Consider the following 23,276-nt stretch of genomic DNA (forward strand, 5'->3'; position numbering starts at 1 on the left):
TCATTTCCCATTGTTGTCATGCACCTTGGAGAACCTTGAGGTGTAATTCTACATTTCTATTAAAGCACGATAAGGCTAATAAGTGCAATGATAAAAGCGTGTTAACTTTAAACAGTTAACCGTAAAATCATTATTTCATTTTGTGTAAAAAAAACAAGGCGCACGCTCAGTTGCTATGACCTTTATTCTCCAAATACAACTCATGATAACAAAACATAAAACATCAACACAAATTCGGTACGTCATTGTGACAACATCATCCCACCACGTTTCCATGGAGACAGTATATATAATATCCTGATTGGTCCATATGTTGCCATGAAAGGCTGCAGTCATTGCCCAGGTGGATTTACCTGGTGAAGGAACGGACATGTCTTCCCCTCCCACCTCCGCTACCTCCCCCTCCACTGAATTTACTCCCCTGAGATCCTCTTCCTCCTCCGCCGCCGCCTCCTCCAGCGCTGCCTCCTCCTCCTCCTCCTCCTCCTCCTCCTCCCCCTCCGCCTCCTCCTCCCCCTCCACCTCCTCCTCCGCTCAGCCACGACAGCCCGGCGCCCCCCCTCCCCCGCTGGGCTCGGTCCCGTGGAGCCAGCCGATACGCACCTGGAGACAAAAACACTGCATTATTAGTTCAGTGTTTAAATATCCAAAGTGCAAATCAAGTGTGTGTGTGTGTGTGTGTGTGTGTGTGTGTGTGTGTGTGTGTGTGTGTGTGTGTGTGTGTGTGTGTACTGGTTTGGGGGTCTAGGTTTCTTACTTGCTGGGGGTTGTCTGGAGGGCATGGGCCCCCGTGTGAAGTTGCTCTGCCCCCCACGGGGTTCACTGTAGGTTCCTCTGTGGGTGACTCCTGGAATTTGGCCGCTCCACGATGAACCACGGCCCCCTTCTCTGCGAGTGTAGTTACCTACAGAACCAAAATAGAAGATTTAGCTCCCTCTAGTGGCCAATCAGTAGATCTTTCCTGCAGTATGCTCCAACAAGGAAGACATGTAATGAACTTTACGGTCTGGAATACAAATAATATGACCTACACAATAGGGATACGACTACGTATTTGTATTATTACTCATAGTATTCTGTGACAATTATTCTATTAATTGATCAATGTTTAGGCGGGCAATTGGTCCAAAATAGCAATCCAAACATCTCGAAGCCGAATGCGACGTCAAATGTCATGTTTTTTTTAATTAAGTCCCATATTTAGTTCACAATGATATATGACAAAGAAAATAAGGAAACTTTCTCATTTAAGAAGCTGGAACAAAACCACCATGTGTTGTGTGATCGCACGAGTTATAATATCAACAACTAAGAAATCTTTCTATAACCAGCGAGTGTCTGTGTGTACGTACCGGACAGCAGAACCCCTTTGGGCTGTGGTGGAGTGAAGAAGCGAGTCTGGCTGTGGAAGGTGCCCCTGCCTCTGTTGCCAGTGAACAGTCCTCTGGTTGGGGGTTTTGGGGAGCTCTTGGGGGGCCGTTTAGGAGGCAAAAGTCCAAGAGGAGTCCCAGTGTCTTTAAACTCCGCCGCCACAAAGTCATCGACGTGCATACTGGGAGGACGGGAGGTGTTCTGTTTGCGCTGGCGGAAGATATCGTGCGGTCGGTTGAGATTCTGTCCGAACCCTCCTCGACCTCCACGGCCGCGAGGAGCTGCCATGATGTGCGCTCGCTTTGCCGGCTCGATGTAGTCCGACTTACCGCTGAAGAGACACACACAATAAATAAAGACGAGAGTTTTTTGCACAATATACAGAACACATATGGAAAGAAATAGACCAACACACTGGACATATACCTTGTAATAAACGTCTCATGCTTGTGTTTGCCAAGTCGGAAGCCTTTGGGAGCCTTAGAGTGACCCGGGGAGGAGGGCTCTGACAGGAAGGAGCGCTCCAGCTCGGCCTTCAGGTCCAGTTCTGGACAACACTCCTGAGCCAGACCCACCAGATCCACCTTCACCTGCAACACAGACACAGCTGCATTTATAGACAGACCAACACAGTGCTTCATAACCTTGCAACATCAGCATCATGTGTAATTCAGTTTTTATTTTTACGTTTCCAAGATTCATGTGTGTAAGTGAAGATCCAAAGAAAAGGAAGCATGAAAACATAATTAAAAAGAACTTGGCAGTGAAGAAAGGAAAGAAAGGCACTTTACAAAAACATTTGAAAAACCAAAAAACATTTGAGTAAACCACCAAACTAAATACTGCATGGAGATTAGCACATTTTACAATAACACATCTGTATATGAGCTGCCACAATATGACTAATTGATGAGTCAACAGAAAAACAATTACTTTCCATTTTAATAATCAATTCATCCTTATAGTAGATTTTAGTAAACTAATCTAATTAATGAGATTTCATTTGTTTCTCTCTCATACTCTCTCATACTACTCAATATCTTGGAATTTGGGATATACATGTCTCTATATTTACTGACATTTTATATTAATTAGATTTTACATTCATTGGCAGATCAATCAATAATGCAAACAATAGTGAGTAGCAGTGGGATTTAAATGTTTGCCATAATGTATTGAAAGTGCATACACACTTACCAAATCAAGGTCTGCTTCGATGTCGTCAGTCTGGAACGGAGAGAACCAGAGGGTCTTCAGCTGCTCATCCAGAGCTTCGGACAGAATGAACACTGTCCTACAGAAAACAAAGAGACAGAGACAGGCAGGCATATTTATGATCACATCCATACTGTAATAAGTGCAGGTGTAGTTTCAAAGAAGGGTGTACAGGTTTGTTTCAAAGTGACATTTCCCTGGCTGGTAGGGTAAGTGCCTCCCTGTGATCGATGACTGCATTTGGAAAAAGGGAGAGAAAAAATATGTAATTTTGTACCTGTGATTAAACTGAGCCCCGAGGGTCTCGGGTGCTGGCAGAGTGGGCTCAGTGTCGACGGCAGGTGGAGAGTCAGTGGCCGTCTCCAGCGTCTGCCTCAGAACGACCACAGTCTCCAACATCGTCTCCAGGGAATCGTCCTCCTTACATAGTTTCTACAGACATGAGTTACAGAGTTAGTTAACTGCCATCATCACTTACTTTGCAAAAAGCGTTACACTTGTGTTTGATTCGTACCGTAATCCTTTTCTCTAAAGTAGGGAGTGGGTGGGACTCGGCCCCCTCCCACTGCAGCAGAGCTTTCATCTCGGAGCCCGACAGCAGCCGCTGAGGAGTGAAGGCTGACTCCTCCCCCGTCCCGTGTGTCTCATCCACACACTGCAGGACAACACAGACAGATACAATAATAAAATACAACGATCACATATTATACTCTACAAGACATATTAAGTCTTGCACGGTTAATTATTAGTACACACGTCCAAAATGCTTAAAAAAAATCTAACTTAAAGCACAGTTAGATTTTTAATTCTTAAGGAATTCCAAATATATTTTATAATTTCTACAGGTGGACATGTCTTGGTACAATGTCCTGTCTTGTTTTTTGGCTGCCATTAAAACATTATTCAGGTTACTGACCATTGTTTCTGTGTTGAGGATCTGTCTGAGGAAGTCGAGCAGAGCTGAGAGCAGATCTGCCGAGTCCTTGCTGAAGGCCAACACCAATCTTTTCAACAGCGAGCAAAGACCAGCGCCATGTTTCTTCAGAGCTCTGAAACAAAGATAAAGAGAAATACAGTTATCTACCAGAGAGAAAGAAAAAGGGAGACAGTGGTGGTGATGGCAAGAAACAAGGAGGGGACTGTCATTTACACTTTGAAGTGGTAGAGTCCGTAGTCGTGCTCGTTGAGGAATGCCAGAGTCCTGATACAGGTGAGGAGGAGTGGGACGCTGCTCTCTGCGTTCCCCAGAACCTCCAACAAGCCGTTGCACACCGATGAGATCATCTCTCGCCCTGGAAGGGAGTTGGCCAGCTGCTCAGCCTCCGACATGCAGCTTTCACCAGGAGGAGACACCACCAGAGAAATGTCCTGGGGAAGGGAATTCAGAATTGTAGGTTTGTCCTTTTCTCTGTCAAGACTTTATCACATTATGTTATAACCAAGCACTTGAACCAAACATCTCCAGGCTCTAAAAGCCTCTGACTTGTAACCATAGAGCACTTGCAAATAATATTGATTTATGGGATGCCTTTACACCACAACATTCAGTGTTCATTTATACTTTGTTTACAGCAGATTTGTTTAACTTTAATTGTATGTTTGATCATTATTAGTTAACTACTAGCCTCCGTCCTCTTTGTGTGTGGTGTGTGAGGCAACAGACAAATATGACGTTGGGATTTGTTTCATTTCTACATTTTAAAAGATTGTTGGTTTACATGAGTGACTGTGTAGAAGAAAATCCAAGCATTTTACACATGGCATCTTCAAATATAACCATATTCCTAACATTGAAAACATAACAGTTAAAAGCATATCCAAATGTTTAAGGTGTGTGCGAGCCCGGCACTCTGCTTACCTGGTCACACAGTGACTGTAATATTGTCCCCACTAGTTCGCTGCATTGCTGCTTGGGTAAGGAGCGGTCCGCTGGAGGAACCAGCAGAGCCAGCATGGGGGGGAACAGATCGGCCAGTTGCTCGTCTCCGGACACAGAGCCGGACAGCAGGTGCAGCGCTGCGCTCTTACACGCTTTCTGTGACACCAGGGCGTCCATCAGAGAGAGCAGCCGCAGGACTTGGCCCCAGCACACTATCTTCCCCTCAGCACTGCAGTGAGCACATTGTATACAATTAAAATACAATTCTCATTTTAAACTCACACAAATGAAATTCACTAAGAATGGGTGCAGCAGCTTACAGCGGCAAGAATTGCAACAAAAAAACAAAACAGCTATCTGTTCCGTTTCAAGGTCAAATTCACAAAGGATATTTCATTAATGCGATTGCAGAACTAACCCTTTCATAAAGTTGCTTTTGGGTCAATAACACCACAGAAAAACACTGCTTAATAACAGTTTTTGCTATGAAATGACACAAACCTATGCATGTTGCCTAATTTAAACGTATACAGGGCACAGGAGTACTGAGATTATATCCGATTGGGAGTGCAGTAGGTGTGCACTTCAACCTTTCAAAATGACAGGTTGTCTGGTGCAGGTTTAGTGGCCTGTAAAGCTGCATAGTCATTTCCTAAATTCTCCCTTGAGTGTGTTTTCACTTACGGCTGCAGCTCTTCCAGCAGCAGCTCCAGCAGGCTCTTCATGATGAGTGTTGCCGTGGGTGAAGAGAGGTCAGCCAGCTGAACGCACATCCTCCTCAGCATGGCCAGGAGGGGGGGGCAGCTGGTGGCGCAAGCACACCTCAGAGCCTCAGAGAACACTTTCCACTGCACCCGTATGTGCATGCTCCACAGCTTCCTCGTGTTCAAGGCTACCGCTACATCTTGGACTGATATCACCTGTGGAACCAAAAGACTATTAAAGTTTGCGTGTAGATATATATTTTAATGCTAAATATCCAATCCAGTGTTTCCGTATATTCAGTGGAACACCTCTGTGAGTCCATGAACCACCCAGACTTTAAGTAAGGGATAATGTGCAGTGACGCGGTCATTATGGGGAAAAGAACACCGACGGGCTGATCAGGAGCCCGACGCGAAGCGGAGGGATCTAGATCGGCATGAAGGTGTTCTTTTCCCCATAATGACCAAGTCGCTGCACATTATCCCGCTTATTACAAGGCCACATTCTCAACAAAGTAACATTATGACTCCCAATATTAATTGAAATGCTTTTATGGATTTAGAAAATGATTTTATTGATTTCAAAAATAGTATATTGATTTAAATTGACATGCATCCGCTAAGAAAAATAGTCCGTTGTTACCGTTTGAATTAACGTAGCAACGGCAGGAACTGCTTCGATAGCGTTTTTGAGGAGCTTTTTGATTACAGATTTGAAAACATCGTTGCTTGCTTTAAAAGTAGCACAATTCATGAAGTCAAACTTTGGAAAGTATCTAGATATCCCTGCCCTAATGCCAAAGGAACTGCACACTGAATATGTGTCGCCGTTTGATGTCTATGTCTGGACCGCTGCGTAAAAAGGAGGGTTTCTGCCCCGTTACTTCTGCGCTGTTTTTCATGTCCCAGTTCGAAAAGCAAACTGCATGCAGTTTGCTTTTCGGCCCAACTGTATACAGTTAAATCGACCAGATTTCTTTCTGAAGATGTGAGCGTCCTTAACAACGGTCAATAAGTCCTTGACAGCGGTCTGTCTGTTCGGTATTAACAACGTGTCACGTGTTCTGAATTGACCAATCAGAATCGAGTATTCAACAAAGCCATGTAATAAAGAGTTGAGAACATCATCTGGTGCTGTATAATTTAGCCTATTCACCATGCTAAGGCCTTGGGAATCAGTGCATATTTGTTTCAGGTCAGATAGGGGACGAGGATGATATATTGAGTTACCTGAGTGCTCTGCATTGGCAGTGGAAGAGGCAGGAGCTCAGACAGCAACGTCAAACCAGAGAAGAGCCCTTCAGGAGCCTTCAGCAGCGAGCCCAAAACCTCTTTCAGCATCAGAGACCAAGTGTTACTGGCCAGAGTCTCTTCTGTGTGAGTCACCTGCACAAAACACACATAAAGACTTAGATTAATGACCATGTATGACACTTTTAGTCTAATATTTACTTCAACAGAAGTGCTAATACTCTTGCTCATTCACACACACACCTCTTCATTAACACCCTGTGTGAAGGTGAGCAGTACGTCCACGATGAGCGCCTGCACTCGAGTCTCCTCTCCGTCTAGACGTCCGGATGCGGGGATGGAGCAGACGATCATGTGGAGCGACACCAACACACTGGCCACGCGAGTGTCCCTGAATTGGAACGCTCCCCCACGCAGGAGCTCCGTCAGCATGGTGCGCAGCAGTCTCAGTGTGCTGATACAGATACTGATGATCATGCAGCGCTGTGGTGTGGGGCCCATGTGTCCGTGCACACGCCACGGCTGCAACAACAGGCTGCACAGCTTCTGAAGGACACGCACGCACGTGTCCAGACCCTCGCCGGAGAACAGCTGGACCCCTGCAAGATTCCACTTCAGATCCCTCTGCTGACCTGTGGAAAGAAGATACAATCAACGATCATGAACACAGTAACCAGCGTTACAGCTTAGAAATAATACCATGTAGAGTGTTTGACCACCAGTAGCTATTAGTACACATTACAGCCAATGGTCTCTCACTATTACACTAACCTATGGGTGGGGATAATCGCAGAGGAACAGGCTTGTAAAAGCAAAAGCAGAGAAGATCTCTGGGCTCTGAAATCATGTTTATTTACCTCGGTTGATTACATTACTTTTGTATTTGCATACATATAGATATAGATATATACTTTATTCATCCAAAAATTGGGAAATTATGTTATTGGAATATATACTTATTGAGGCATACACATTGCATCCTAAACAGTGTTTTCTGTCTTTACCATCTACAGCAGGCGGGGGGCAGGCGATGTGACACAGGACCCTGAGAGCAGACACCATGCCAGTTCCCTCAGCAGTCAACACATGTTCCACATTCTGCAGTCAAAAGAAGACAAGTTAAAAATGACATATAGCACCGTTATTTGCATACAACCTTGACTCTACCAGGCTAATGACCGGTACATTTTTGAGCCGTTCAGACTTGTTGGGGAAGCTCTGCATGTCAAGGGGATACTATATAAACATGATGTATAGTTCAGTGTGTGTGACTTGTTGCTTTGTTAACAGCTTAAGTGGTTTGTATAGCTTGCGTTTGTATTAGGGCTGAACGATATATCGTATCATGGCGATAACCGCTATATGCGCATGCGCGATATTCACATCGCAGGGACGTGCGATTTTATTCATTATTTGTATTAATATTTGTATTTTTTTCATTTAAATTTTTTAGGACGTGCTAATGTAAGTGTATTAAGTTGGTAAATTAACTCAAACACGTCATGTTACAATTATTTTGCTGCTATGTCAGGGGTACTTGAGTGAGTGACATGCAGGCTCTGTATGCACAGCAAACCACCAATCACAATCATTCTTGATCTGATCACAGCAGGCCCCGGCCCGCTAGTTTGCAGACCATCAAAACACCGGTGAAAAATGAGCGAGGCACAGGAGGACAATACCGGCGAGAATGAAGATTTACTTCCAAAAAGAAAAGCAACATCTGCCATCTGGAACTATTTTGGATACAAAAAGGTTCTTCTCTTCTTCATTCACAGATGAACCCCCTTATTTGAGGGTAAGCAACATGCATTATCATGACATGTTAGATCATGACTTAAGGTATGATGAGTCAACCAGTTAAGATCCAGACGTCCGTGACTAAAATCCTTCATCCGGTTAAATATAGTTTAAAAAATCGCAATATATATCGCAGGGGAAACAAATATATATCGCAATGTCAGTTTTTTTCAATATCGTGCAGCCCTAGTTTGCATCATATCTTAGAATGAGCCACTCTTTCAGCAGCTTGCTTATAAGTGGTGAGAACAATGTACGGTTTTTCCCTGATGAAATAAGCTCTATAACTCTGCATTAAATAAAAATGATGAAACTGTAATCTAACGCTCCTTGCAGTTTATGTAAGAATAAGAGACTGATTTTACTGAAAGAGTAAATACATAACCCGAGTTATATCTCATAATAAAGTCATTGGCAGCAGCCAAAACTCTGCCAACTGAAGAGATGTATCACTCGCTGACTTAAAAAGACTCAGAAATATAGGAGAGAGCTGTACCTGTTTGATGTAATCTATGAGGACGGGAATGCTGCCGATCTCAAAGCGTATTTTATCCAGAGGCTCCAGCCATTTGCCAAGCTCTGAAGTACAAAGGAAGAACAAAACATAAACAATTAAAAAACTGAAGATTTTGATTTTAAAAAATGGACACTTATGGTATGATAGTTTAACCGATTTGTTCCAGGAACTGACATTTTGAATTTGCTGTGATGAACAAGTTTTCATGTCCCATGTTCCCAAAGAATAAATGTAATATATGGTTAGAACATTACTGTATCTCAAAAAATACAAAAAGTTACATTTAAATATGCCATCTGTGAGGTTATGACAAGTTGAATATTAAAGAAAATGCACACATTTAATAAAAACAATGATAGCAAATTCCTATTTAAAAAAATTCTTGACTTCATAGTTCAAGTGATCTTAACAATTTAAAGTTTAATGTAACGTACTTTGGCACCAGATTTCAAGACGTTAGAAGAACCGATAATGAATTTATTTTCATCATATTAAATAATAAATGTACCCTGTAACTTGGCATTGGTGTCGTCAGCCTTGGCTATGGCGACCAGTGGAGCGGCATATTGTTCCATCGTCCTCAGGTCGTTGGAGGTCTGCACCACGAGGAGCACCAGCATACAGGCGTAGTTATAGGTCACTGCTTTGCGAGCTTTGGCCTCACTACAAGAAAAGATTAAAAAAATAAGTCAAAACATACTCAGAAATCATACATTTAAATAAAACCACTGCATAAAGAAAAGGACATGAGTAGAAGAGCAGCTGTACCCCTGTCCGTCCTTGCTGTGGTGCTGGAGCAGGGTCACCAGACACGACAGGTTGTTCTCCAGGCTGAAGACGTGGGCCACTGCACTGCGGCCGGTCTGAGTGAAGGTCATCAGGTAGAGGGCATGAAGCATGCCCAGGACCTCCGGGTTGTCCCCTTCCTCTAGCCCAACCCCCCCCTCTCCTCCTGCAGCCACATGGCTCATGAGCTCGGACACACTCTGCAGAGCGTGCAGAGCCTGCATCAGCCACACGCCAAAGCCCTCCTCCCCGAACCCTGGCCCCGTGACCCCTCCCTCTCCCCCTGTAAAGGTGGTGTCCTCGCTCTCGGCTTCTACCATTGACGCCAGGAGACGCAGCAGCAGGTTGGTGGGAGTGGGCTGAGCGAGGAGGAAGAGCAGTCCTGACTGTGTGAGCGACAGGAAGCGGAGGATCTCCCGGACAGCCTGGGTGACCCCGAGGTGACCGGCCGCTGCAGCCGCTGACAACACCGCCGCCGTGCTCTCCAGGAAGTGGCACGCATGCATATACCTGAGGGATGAGAAGGTGCATTAATACAAACCCAATCAAGCAGTCCCAGCTCCATTCAACTTTTAGTTTATTTTCAGACGTTTTCAGTCTTATGTTCGAATCTGTGACAAAACAATACAAGTTTATGCAGACTGTGGGGGAAACCTCTGAAGCAATTGAGAGACACGATGGAGAGCTGGAGCTTTGCTGGCAAACACTGACGGTTTATTTGGAGCTTCGGCCGGAGAATTCACAAGACATGTCACGGGCCACGGTCTGACCACACGGTTGAGATGCCACAATCAATTCTGAAGAACCCTCCTGTAGCTCCAGGTTTTAATAGTTCAGAGTGTAATAATCAACATTCTTCAATAGATAGACTAAACAGCTGAGGACACTGAATCACATTTGTTGTCACTTATGGCTCGGGGTCATCTACACCCCGAGAAGGATGTGTCCCATAACAATAACTATCTCTGACCGAGAGTTGCCCGGTCACAAACTGGTAACATCAACAATATGCTAGGGCAGCCCCTCCTTATGGGAGATCGCATGCTGCCCAAGGCTGGGCATCTGCGTCAGAGGGCAAAGGGTAAACATGTATACAGAATTATTCCCTGACACAGACCATAATTGTTTATTAAACCTAATATTTTTACGTTTATTTTTGTGTACAATAGAATACGCATTAAATGTATTGAGTGAAATTTCAAGAAACTAAATAAAATGCATGTGTTTTATATTTTTTTCAAAACGTATGACCTCTAGTGTGTATATGGGTTTTGGCTAATTGAAATGAATACATACAGCGTTCATAATATGTTTACCTTTATCTTTTTTTTTTTAACTACCTATTTTTTTATATAAGGGTATTGTAAACGTAACTTGTCTTTCTTTTAAACACATTTGTTAATCTTTGTTCCTCTTTCATACTATCTTTCTTTAATTTGGAACAACTTCTGAATGCAGTCTGGAAGCTTCTTATCTTTGTACTTTTTAGACTAGAAGTGCTGTTCTATTTGTTCCACCAAATCTCTACACAAACATACGTTTATAATTCACATGCTTGTTGGTCTATGGTAATTAGCTCTGTTTACAATTCTTATTTGTGGCAAAAAAGTGGATTATATGTATGCCTTCTAGACAGTAGGTGTGTATGGAACTATAAAAGAATGTTACAATATATGTGATGAAATTGGATTGAAGTGTCTGCACTGTGCGAGGTTTGAGGTCGTATGTGTTTGTATGTTTACATTACATTACATTGCATTTAGCTGACGCTTTTATCCAAAGTGACTTACAATAAGTACATTCGACCAGGAAGACACAACCTTGAAGAAAACAGAATCATATAAGTACATCAGGTTTCATAGAGCCAAACATTTCAAGTGCTACTCAACTGGCTTTAGATAAGCCAGTCCTTTATCAGTATATAAGTGCTTTGTTAAAAGTTCTATCGCTCGAAGTGGAGTCGAAAGAGATGAGTTTTCAGTCTGCGCCGGAAGATGTGCAAGCTATCTGCTGTCCTGATTTCAATGGGGAGCTCATTCCACCATCTTGGAGCCAGGACAGCAAACCCACGTGTTTTCGCCGATGGGAACTTGGGTCCCCCTCGCAGCGAGGGCGCAGCAAGTTGTTTGGCTGATGCAGAGCGTAGTGCACGCGCTGGGGTGTACGGTTTAACCATGTCCTGGATGTACGAAGGGCCAGATCCATTCGCAGCATGGTAAGCAAGTACCAGTGTCTTGAAGTGGATTCTAGCAGTTACCGGAAGCCAGTGAAGGGAGCGGAGTGGTGTGGGAGAATTTAGGAAGGTTGAAGACCAGACGAGCCGCTGCATTCTGGGTGAGCTGCAGAGGTCGGATGGCACATGCAGGTAGACCAGCCAGGAGGGAGTTGCAGTAGTCTAGGCGTGAGATGACGAGAGCCTGGACCAGAACCTGCGTCGCTTTCTGTGTCAGCTGGGGACGTATCTTCCTGATGTTGTAAGGCCTGTATCTGCAGCAACGGGTTGTAGCAGCGATGTTTGCAGTGAAGGACAGGTTGTTATCTAGGATCACACCCAGATTCCTTGCAGTCTGAGTCGGGGAAACAACTGAGGTGCCGATGTTGATTGTTAGGTCAAGAGTGGGACAATCTTTTCCCGGAAGGAAGAGCAGCTCAGTCTTGTCAAGGTTGAGCTTGAGGTGATGAGCAGACATCCACTGAGAGATGTCAGCTAGACAAGCAGAGATGCGTGCGACGACCTGGGTCTCTGAGCGGGGAAAGGACAGAATTAATTGGGTGTCGTCAGCGTAGCAGTGGTATGAAAAACCATGCGGGCTAATGACTGATCCGAGCGAGTTTGTGTACAGGGAGAAGAGGAGGGGACCAAGAACAGAGCCCTGAGGGACCCCTGTAGTTAATTGACAAGGGTCGGACTCAGACCCTCTCCAAGTCACCCTGTAGGTACGGTCTTTCATATATGAGGTGAGGAGGGAAAGTGCAGAGCCTGAAACTCCAAGTTTTTGGAGAGTGCGAAGGAGGATCTGATGATTCACCGTGTCGAATGCAGCAGACAGGTCCAACAGGATGATGACAGAGGAGAGGGATGCAGTTTTGGCAGTGTGCAGTTCCTGTGGAGTGACCTGCCTTGAAACCAGACTGGTGCGGATCCAGAAGGTTGTTCTGATTGAGATAACAGGAGAGTTGTTTAAAGACAGCGCGTTCAAGTGATTTAGACAGGAACGGGAGGAGAGAGACAGGCCTGTAGTTTATAACATCAGACGGGTTGAGAGTGGGTTTCTTTAGGAGAGGGTTTACTCTTGCCTCCTTGAGACTGTTTGGAAAGTGACCAGAAGTTAGAGAAGTGTTGATGAAATGGGTGAGAAACGGTAGAATATCAGGAGCGATAGTCTGAAGGAGGTTTGAAGGGATAGGGTCCAGAGGACAGGTGGTAGGGCGGGCAGAGGTAATGAGGGTAAGAACCTCACTTGGAGAGAGAGGGGAAAAGGAGGTTAGTGTGTTGGTGGAAGGAAGGTCTGGTGACCCAGCGGTGAGTAAAGGTGAGTCAGAAAAAGAAGAGCGAATATCATCAACCTTTTTTTCAAAGTGGGTAACAAAGTCGCTTGGCAGAAGTGAGGAGGGGGGAGGGGCTTTTGGAGGGTCCAAGAGGGTGGAGAAGATGGAAAATAGTTTTTTCGGGTTGGAATAGGAAGATTGGATCTTATCTTGAAAGAAAGTGCTTTTTGCCTGAGAGATCGAAGCAGAGAAAGAGGAGAGGAGAGCCTGATAGGTTAGGAGGTCGTCACGGTGTTTGGATTTCCACCGTTTCCGCTCTGCTGCCCTCAGGACGGTTCTATTAGCACACAGTGCATCATTTAGCCAGGGAGCAGGAGGGGACTGACGAGCCTGCCGAGATGTGAGAGGACAGAGCGAGTCCAGAGTGGATGAGAGAGTAGAGAGGAGAGTTTCTGCAGCAGAGTTTGGAGGCAGGAGTTGGAACGAGTCAGAGGAAGGGAGGGCTGAGAGCACCGACGAGGCAAAGGTAGAGGGGGAGAGGGAACGAAGGTTACGGTGGACAAGTGCAGGATGAGAAGAGATTAGTTTGTTATGTTTGGAAAGGGGTAGAGAGAATGAAATGAAGAAGTGATCGGATGTGTGGAGCGGGTTTACAGAGAGGTTAGAAGTAGCGCAGTTCCTTGAGAATATGAAATCAAGGACATTGCCAGCTTTATGAGTCGGTGGGGACGGAGACAGTGAGAAAGCAAAGGCGGTTAACAGGGATGTTAGTTCGTCTATCTTCCCCGTCTGGAGGTTGAAGTCTCCGAGAAGTACAGCGGGAGGGCCAGTTTCAGGGATGTGTGAGAGGAGATGATCTAATTCCTCCAAGAAGTCCCCCAAGGCGCCTGGTGGACGGTAGAGAACAACAATGGTTAACTGTATAGGATGGGTTACTGTGACGGCATGGAATTCAAAGGTGGAAGGAGTGAAGTTAGGTAGCTTGAAGAGGGAAGAGCTCCATTTGGGAGAGAGCAGGAGACCAGTGCCACCTCTTCTGCCAGTTGGTCTGGGTGTATGGGAGAAGGAATATGCAGTGGAGAGAGCTGCTGGGGTGGATGTGTTGGATGGAGTAATCCAGGTCTCAGTGAGAGCAAGGAAATCCAGAGATTGCAGGGAGGCATAGCCAGAGATGAAGTCAGCCTTAGGAACAGCTGACTGGCAATTCCACAGGCCACCTGAAACTAGATGTTGGATCTCAGTGGAGCATGTGGGATAGACGAGAGCAGGCCGGTTATATCGATTAGGAGATACACGGGGCCAGTGATAATTGCGAGAAGACACATGAACAGGAATGGAGAAAATACACATGATTATAGCATGAGGGGCTAGAAAACTAAAGAAAAGAGAAATAAGACACCAGCTCAATCAGAGTAGGATTTGCCTCCCTCGTGACTCCTGTAGGACTCTAATGTCTTTGTCAGTCTTCGGCTGTCTGACGCTTAAGCTGACGCTCCAGGAAAGAGCTACCTAAAATGGACGCCTGATTGCTGAGTTCTCACAGCTGTAGGGGCACGCCCCTCTAATTAGTTAACTATCTACAGCTGATGGCCGACAATAGACTGGCCCTGCCTATATTATAATGCAGGATTGAGTGCTGAGAGCTGTGAAGCAGGTTTCGCCTGAGCAGATCTGAGATTTAAAATCTCTCAAAAGCGATTTAGCCGTTTTAGCTACAATAACTACAGAACAATTATACAGAGTCGAATAAATGAAACAGAGAAGTCTAATTAAACAAGAATATAACTTACAGTGGTTGCTGCGTCAATGTTTACCTGTACAGTGTCGGGTATGGATCGTCCCTCTCCTGTGGCCCTGTTATTCTAGCACTGGTGGGGAAGGCTTTGACAGGCGGCTGCACCATGCAGTAAGGAGCCGTCTCTAGCAGGTGATGTAACTCTTCCAAAACCCCTGCCAACCGATCCAGCTCAGCCTCGCTCACAGGGGACGAGTTCAGGGACGGCTCCTCCTCCATGGGGATCTCAGAGTCTTCCATCTCTTCCTATGATAGTTAGCCATGATTATCATAAAAATGTACTAAGTTAGTAACATGTGTGTGTGAGAATACGTGTGTGTGTGTGAGTCTACCTGCTGTGGTTCACTCAATATTGCTGCTGCCCGCTGCAGGTCGACCAGCACCTCATACATGTGGCTCTTCTGTAATATCGCGTTGCCAGCAGTAATGACTCTCACTGTTTCTTCACGCAGGAACATGTGGACTAAACGCTGTGAAAAGGACATACAGCAAAGTGTGAGATATGAGTGAGGCAAAAAAGAAACATGATTTACTTACATTACAGCCAAGGCAGTGAGTGGTTAAATGAAACACAAATAGCTATAACAAAGAATATTGGCCTGACTGAGTCTGTGAGTAACTCAAGGTAAATGGTAATGGGCTGCATCTCAAAGAACTTTGACATATACGACTCAGCCATTCACACAAACATTCACACACAGGCAGCCTAATAAGCTAATAAGCTACCACCTGCCCAGGGGAGACTCATATTCACCGCCTATGGTTCATTACATGCTGTATTTAAAGGCCAGCTCACACTTGGATCAAATGTAAGGCTTGGTTCTATTTGCGATTTGTATTCATCTGTTTAAGCACATCAGGAAGATCAAGTAATTTCATCTAATTCTTGTTGCTTATGCATTTAATAAAAAATGTTCGACAATATACTATTTTCAAGTTTGTACACTTAGTGATGCTTACCTGATAGCCACTCTTCTCCGACTCTCCTGCATGTAGGAAAGCCTCTGCTCCAGCGGGAATACTGGTCAGGGCCCCCAGAGCTCTCAGGATGCTCAGCTTCAGTGTAGAGGAGACATGGTCCGCTTGGATGAGCTCCAGCAGCACACCGAGAGCCCCTTCACGCAGCAGCACCGAGAGGCCCTGTGGGCACTCGGCAAGCTGTGATAGTAGCTTGGCACCAGCTTTCAATTGTCTGAGATTAAGAGCAATGGGTTGTTTCAGAGCAATCTCCATATTCAGAGCTTGGAGCGCCCATTGTGCTAAAACTCCAACAGGTTCCTCCAGCTCGCCCTCTCCTTGTTTGATGAAATGAGCGAGGCCTTTGGCCAGTAGGGCAGGGGCCTCTTCTAGAGCAGGGACCCAGCGGGCATCCCTGTCCTCTCCAAAACTGGTCAGCAGCTCTTTGAGCTGGGCAACAGCGTCTGCCTCATTATCCACTGCTGGTCCTTCTGTACCAGCAGAGTCCATGGGCTCTTCCACAATGGCTTTCTCAAACTGGGTATCAAAGCGAGTCTTGTATGGAGGGGTGAAGTAGAGCAGGGGTCTAAGTTCTCGCTCATATGGGTCAAACTGGACAGGTGGGACAGAGGCCAGGTCCTCAGGAGTGTATTCCATGTCAAACGTGGGCAGCTTGAAACTGCCATTATCCAAATCATCCTCATCGCTGGAAATCTGCTCGTAGCCGTCATCACCTGAGAGACAGAAGAGAGGGGAAATTTCACAAAAGTTAATATATATTAAAAAAGATCCATCATAAAACATGTGTAAAAAATGAATGAAATGAGGAGGCAAGCGACTACTACATATTCCCTTGCTAATTCACACACAAACCTTCATCACTCCACACATGCTGGGTTAGTTTGACATGCAGGATGAGACACAGCACACGCACCAGCCATGGCTGTGAGGATGTGAGAGGTAGACCTCCACATGACAGCTTATGATATCTGTCATAAGCCTGCAGAGCAGCCCCGAGGTGAGCTAGCTCAGAGTTTGGAGCACCAGACAGATGACGATGGAGGCAGCATGCCAGAGAAAACACACTAACTCTCACTCATCCCAAATGGACCCGTCCCCCGGGGAGTTTGCATACATTTGGGATTGCAGACTATCCTACTCTCACAAAACAACTCCCCTACCTTCCTCCATCTCCTCGTCCTCACCCTCATCTTCCTCTTCTTCTTCCTCCTCTTCCGGGACACTGCCCTCAGTCCGTGCGTCTTCTTCCTCCTCTGGCTCTTCCTCATCGCCCTCTTCCTCTTGTTCAGCATCTGAGTATGCTTCGTCAGCAGGCAGCGATCTCTCAGGTGACACGGCCTCCAGGTAGTCTTCTCGGCCCTCTATTGGCTCCACTTTGACCACGCCCACTGTAAATGTCGGAAGAGGACACACGGTTCAGCTAACATACTCACAGGGCACATGTAACGTGCAGGCTGTACATTTATCAACTTTAGAAGGGGCCTACGTCTGAAAAAACAGTTAAAGATCATAAAGGTATTTTTGCAGGTAGTAACACAATGCTTATACTTTGTCCAAAGCACAACATTTTTTTAAATTATCTTTTAAAACCTGGCAGGAAGCAATTCGTTTTTATTAACTTCAGTACATTATGATAATCAGCTTGCAGAGACTTGCTCAGGAAATGTAAACTTATAGCCAAAAATCTATTGTATGTTTATAATTAAAATGGACTATTAAATAATAAGTACATCTTATCACACCTGTACTATGTTACACTACATTATTGTTGTCAAACCTTTGTTATTAAGGTTGTTTGTCTAAAGCTTATTTTGGAGGAGTTACAAGTTACAAAATGGTGTGTTTTGTCTGCATTTTCTTTCTTTTTTTAGAAATTACAAGCTGTATAAAAAAACTACAACAACATCTCTGTTATTGTTGATAAATCAGGATGAACAGTGGCAGATATAATGTGATAGCACAGTGCAGTTCTCACCCGTCACTTGGACCTGCTCTTCATCATCATCATCTGGGGGCGGAGGACCAGGCGGAGTACGAGGTCCCCTTGGTGCAGGTCTGGGTGGGCTGCCATTGTACTGCTCATCTTTTTCCCACTCTAAAAAAAAGCAATAAATTGACAATATAAAAAGCAAATCTGGGAAAATAAGAGATACTGTGTTTATTGGCTGGTTTAGTATCAGGGGTGTGGAGGCGAGAGCGTTGGGTACTTTTGGTTAAATAATGCGCACCTTGTTTGATGATCCGCTTGGGCCCGCTTTGCTGTTGAGGGGGGGGAGGTGGAGGAGGAGGGGGGGAGCCTGCAACAGGTCCATGTGAGCGATCTGCTGTCCCGTACACTGCTACAGTCAGAGTGGTGTACCAGCCACGCAGCACCAAGCCGTCTGTGTTCACCTGTGTGCACAAACCCATTTGGTTATTCACAATTCAACAGAGGAATACAAATACATATCTTGTTTTAGGTCAATCATTTACCTTTCCACTGGGTCTGAACACGATGGATTTGTTCTCGTCATATTCCAGACTGAGGGCAGAAAGCAGAACAGAGCAGATAACACAGCAGTATATATATATATATATATATAGATATAGATATAGATATAGATATAGATATAGATATAGATATAGATAGATAGATAGATAGATAGATAGATAGAATCCCAATTTGGGAAATGCTTTTGTTACAGGAGCAGTGTGTTCAACATTAAAATACAAATCGAGTGGAATCGAGTTAACAATTAAAAATAAAAATAAATGTAAAATAGGCTTATACTATGGGAATATTTATATCAATGCTGAACAATCGAGAGGGGTCTGCCTGCAGACCTCCACTCTCAGGACAGTTCCGGTGCAGACCTCCACTCTCAGGACACCTCCACTGTCAGTACAGGAAGTGGCGATTCTGACGAACACGTTTTTTCCCCCGCCGTCCAGGGGTCCCACGGGTCCCGCAGCGGGGTGGAGGCTCCCAGCTGGAACCTCCCCACCTCCGCCGCGGTGCACCCGGCAAACACGGTTGTTTCTCTCGATAATAAGTGTCAGTGCGATTTTATGTCGTATTAGCATGCATTTCCTGTTCGGAAAGAGGCACTGTACTGATAGTGGCGATTTTATTTTGAAATGCTTAGCGTGCACTTCCTGTCCTGAGAGTGGAGGTATCCTCAGAGTGGAAGTGCACGCACGCTAAGAATTCCAAAATAAAATCACCACTATCAGTACAGTGCCACTTTCCAAACAGGAAATGCACGCAAATACAAAATAAAATCGTACTGACACTTATTATATACATAATGTATATATAGATATAAAAATAGGGACACCTTGTATTGTTTACTCTCAGTACAGCACTGAGGGGGCCGGACACAGGCCGTGGGGGGACACCCGAGACCGAGCAAAATAAATAAATAATAAAACCGGGGAAAAGTGAAAAAAAGTGTCCGAAAATAGGCACTCGTGAGGCGGGCAGAGTCCCCTGTCAACTCCCGTTACATTCCTCCATGGTGTCATTTGAGCGAAAAACTTTTACGAGAACCAGCCTGGGGGGGTCAAAAGGGCTTGACCAAGGCCGACCCAAAGTGCACGGTGGGCGGACTCATCACCTCCGTGATGAGTCTCCATTGTGATTTGAAAACTTCCATCAAACGAGTCCTTCGGTGGGCGGGAAAAAAACGTGTCCGTCAGAATCGTCACTTCCTGTACTGACAGTGGAGGTGTCCTGAGAGTGGAGCCTGCACCGGAACTGTCCTGAGAGTGGAGGTCTGCAGGCAGGCTCCCATGGAACAATCCTTGAACTTGTGTTTGCTTGTTCATCATCTTAGGAATTTAAGTGTTAAAAATAGCATGTGACTGCAATTAAGTGTAGAAATCAGTTAAGTCCTGGATAATCCTGTTTCCAAACAGCAGAAAAATATTGTTGTTTAATTATGTCTAAAAAGCAAAAAGCACTCCCTCATCATCTGTATCTCCCCGTTCCTTTTTCTGCAAGGTACCAAACAGTTTTACGTCACTACGAGACACTGGAAGTTGTTAGCTGTGTTGGCAAGAATCTGGCGACATGTGTCATCATATAACTTTCTCATTTTAGGGGAACTAAACGAGTATAACGCACACAGCAACATCTGTAAAAGATCGGAGAAAAAATGTACCTGTGTTTTTTTGGGTTCAAGTATGACCAGGAAGCTTTGTATATGCCATCCAACACATCTATACGGTCATATTTTGTATAATTGTGTATTGCTATATGCAATGAAAAGCTCATCTTCAGCTATATCACAATGATCAGGACCATCTAGATCATGATTAACACATTCATTGGCTTATAAGAAGGATTCTCATCCAAAAGCATTTTGCTGTTTATTTAATTTTGGTTTTGACATTTTGAAGAGGTTTACATGGCAATCAGACCGGTTCAATAAAAATGTATTCCCAACTTTCCAAGCGGAGATAATACCTAGGGTGTGTCGTATTTAGTTTTCAACGGCTCTTACACAATGCACGCCTCTAAATACACGTTATGCTCTGCTGCCACTGTGCATACCTCTGTTATTGTGGGAAAGGGATAAATATGCTGTACTCTATCATTCAACTAGTCATCTATTTCACCTCTTAGTTTTTGTGACACTGTGGGTGGGGTTGAGTTTCTGGAGAGACCAGTTTGCCAGCATAGGAACAAAGATGCCTGAATCTGGGTGGGTGTAGATACACGTGCCTCTGGGAACAGGGCTCAGATGCTACCACGACTGGTTCTTCAGGTGAGACAGACTTCACATCTCAAGCAGTTTGGAGGTTTGACCAGGAAATACTGACATAGAAGAGAGGCTTGGGGGGATAGAATATCAAAAGGGGATAGAGAACATCATTCTGACCTGCCCAGTCTGTTGAACACGTGATTGTTGGGTTTGGTGACATTATTGAAGAATAAATCCAACTGGAAAGAATGAGGTGACGTCTCCCTGGAAACACACACATTTATGTGGCAATTAGGGCTATATGGACATACATCAACAAAGGGGTGGGCGTTTTGACAATATGGAAGCAGACGTCAGATTGTCAAGTACACATTTACAATGTATTGCAATTCCATAAAACTTCTTTAACATAAATTATACTATGCATGGGACACTATAAACATAAAATGTGATTGTTGGTTAGTTATTATACTGCATCGCATTGATCTAGGTTAGGGGTCGGCAACCCGTGGCTCTCGAGCCGCATGCGGCTCTTTAAGCCCCCTGCTCTGGCTCCTTGAGCTTAGACAAAAATAAGAAGGAAATTAAATAAAAGTATTTGTAAGACTATTTAAATAATGTTGCACGGTTGAAAATGTTTCGTATCTTGTATTTTGAGGTGATACTGTGACACATAAATAAAAAACAAAACGGTTTTTATTAGGTTAACTAAAATATGCGTCATATTCTGCGACGGCGAAATATGGATAAATCAAAGAAAAATATCGGATGATCACAGGATTTAATTCGGCGTGGTTAGAGTTATATGCTTTCAAGCAAACGATGCTGGTTTACCGGTATGTTTGATATGTAGAGAGATGTTGTCGAATGTGCCTTTACGTATCGAGGAAAAAAACGAAAGAGACGATCTTCAGTCATAATTCAATCAGTTAACTATTTTTAGGGTGCAGCTATATGTTTTATTTATTTCAAAGCAGGTCAATTGTATTTATTTTCCTTCAAATGTGCAGAGGACTCCAAGTGCTGTGTTGATTTATTTTAAAGGAGGCCTGTGTATTTTTTTTATTGTATTCTCCTTATAAGAGTTATTTGTTTCTTATTAGAGGTTAGCAGTTTTATATAATGTAATAAATGCAAAAAAACTCTAGTTTTTGTCTATGATATAACAATGAATACAACTGTATAAGCTATCAAGCTGTCAAATATGTTTTGCGGCTCCAGACAAAAAAAATGGTTGGAAAAGGGGGCAAAATGGCTCTTTTGGTCAAAAAGGTTGCAGACCCCTGATCTAGGTGGACCCAATACACTGGCACTTACTGTATGTCACTGAGTGTTATAGTGCTCTTACCCGAATGCTCTGCTGTCAGGTAAGTTGCTGTGTGCTTTGATGCCCGGAGGAATCACCCGCACCTCTGTGATCAACACCCCGCAAGGAAACCGAACCACATCGATGTTGGTCAACTGAATTGCATTGAACACCATAATTAATAAAACAAACATTTAAATAAAACAATAACATCTAAGTTTATTAATGTAGCCCAATGTCAAAAAAACACGTTTGTGTCAGTGGGCTTTACAGATTAACAAACATGAATGACAGTGCTAAAAGTCAAAGAAAATGACAAGATAGAATGTAAAATGCAAATAAAAATAGAATGAGATAAATTGAGATAATGCCACCACTAGTTACCACAGATCAAAACAGACACTTCTGATGGCCATGTTTAGGCTAAACACTAGCATTAGCCACTCTGCTAACTAGAAAACAAACTGCGCAAGGGGGTAAAAAAGCTGTGTGACTTTATAGGGTTATGTACATATAAATATATTTAACTTATAACGCAACATGAGTTGTGAATGTAGGAAAGTGTGCAACGTAAGTGCAATACATGCAGTGAATTGTTGCCACAACAACCAGGACATATTGCTAAGGTTAGCCATGCTACCATCGTTAGCTTAGAAGTTTAGCATCGATCTCTAAGACTCCTGACTCTGACCAGTATGAGTGTTCAATGCTGGCGGATCTGGGGTAAGTATACAAGAGGGTGGTAAGGCATGACAAATATTACCTCTGCACTCTGGTGTTTAAAAGTGTCAAGAAAAAGAAGCTCGGTTGAGGTGTCCCCCGCCATCGCTTACTGCTCCGTTGGGCCAGGGGTACACTTCCGGTCTGTGTGGGTGAACACTTCCGGAGCACAAATGTAAACATCAGAAATAATACTTAAACTAATATTACTTTGAAGAGAAAATAAAAGAGACATTTATACCTTAATTACACTAACATCATGTAACTAGTTTACTTACTAATACCTAATTGTAATGTATTATAACATATTCATATATATATAGTTTATTACATTAAAAAGACAAGTTTCTGTCCGTGCATAATCTTTTGGTATATGTAATGGTTTAATTCATTAAAGTTTGTTTTTTCCTTTTTGTGTATTTTATTTTATTTTATCAGTGTTGTTTTATATAGCCTAGCAACACTTTATTCCTGCGGTATTGGTAATAAAATAAAATATAAAAATTATTGTATTGTTTGCTGTCAAGTAGCCTACTGTACATTTAGCAAATAAAAAAAACTAATGTATACCAAAGTGCTTTTTTACTCAGAAGTTAGGCTGATAAAACATTAATAAGTTAATATAATTCAATTAATGAAAACATAATATGTTTTATTAAATGCATAGCATAGTTACTTCACAAACAGAATGAATACAAATAAAAACAAGAGGGGATCTTCCATTTTCAATATAGGCTACTTTCAATATGCTTATACAACTTTATTAAATCATATTTGTGT

General features: G+C 43.8%; 1 protein-coding gene across 2 annotated transcripts; it reads right to left on the minus strand.

The window, feature by feature from the left end:
- Window positions 1–165: 165 nt before the first annotated feature.
- virma (vir like m6A methyltransferase associated) lies at window positions 166–22,649 on the minus strand. 2 transcript variants are annotated; one of them, XM_034228101.1, is made up of 27 exons: window positions 22,540–22,649; window positions 21,819–21,931; window positions 20,648–20,734; window positions 18,258–18,306; window positions 18,014–18,176; window positions 17,761–17,880; window positions 16,970–17,173; window positions 15,768–16,498; window positions 15,140–15,277; window positions 14,827–15,053; window positions 9,506–10,033; window positions 9,246–9,400; window positions 8,717–8,799; window positions 7,425–7,518; window positions 6,664–7,052; window positions 6,400–6,555; window positions 5,150–5,385; window positions 4,445–4,694; window positions 3,737–3,954; window positions 3,503–3,635; window positions 3,101–3,241; window positions 2,864–3,018; window positions 2,569–2,665; window positions 1,798–1,961; window positions 1,353–1,702; window positions 758–904; window positions 166–603 (listed from the first exon to the last, which is right to left on the minus strand). In XM_034228101.1, the coding sequence occupies exons 1-27, from the start codon at window positions 22,600–22,602 to the stop codon at window positions 350–352; spliced, it is 5,445 nt and encodes a 1,814-aa protein (XP_034083992.1). In that variant the 5' UTR covers window positions 22,603–22,649; the 3' UTR covers window positions 166–349. The 2 variants fall into 2 exon arrangements, with proteins under 2 accessions (XP_034083992.1, XP_034083991.1); XM_034228100.1 differs by having other exon boundaries at window positions 16,946–17,173.
- Window positions 22,650–23,276: the final 627 nt, after the last annotated feature.

This window comes from Gymnodraco acuticeps, unplaced genomic scaffold (assembly GCF_902827175.1).
Source record: "Gymnodraco acuticeps unplaced genomic scaffold, fGymAcu1.1, whole genome shotgun sequence".
Lineage (NCBI taxonomy): Eukaryota > Metazoa > Chordata > Actinopteri > Perciformes > Bathydraconidae > Gymnodraco > Gymnodraco acuticeps.

Coding starts and splice junctions, on each gene's coding strand:
- virma (XM_034228100.1), bottom strand. CDS start 22,602: ATGGCGGGGGACACCTCAACCGAGCTTCTTTTTCTTGACACTTTTAAA. Junction 8,800..9,245: donor CACCAATGCCAAGTTACAGG/GTACATTTATTA, acceptor TTTGTACTTCAG/AGCTTGGCAAATGGCTGGAG. Junction 7,519..8,716: donor TCATAGATTACATCAAACAG/GTACAGCTCTCT, acceptor TTTTGACTGCAG/AATGTGGAACATGTGTTGAC.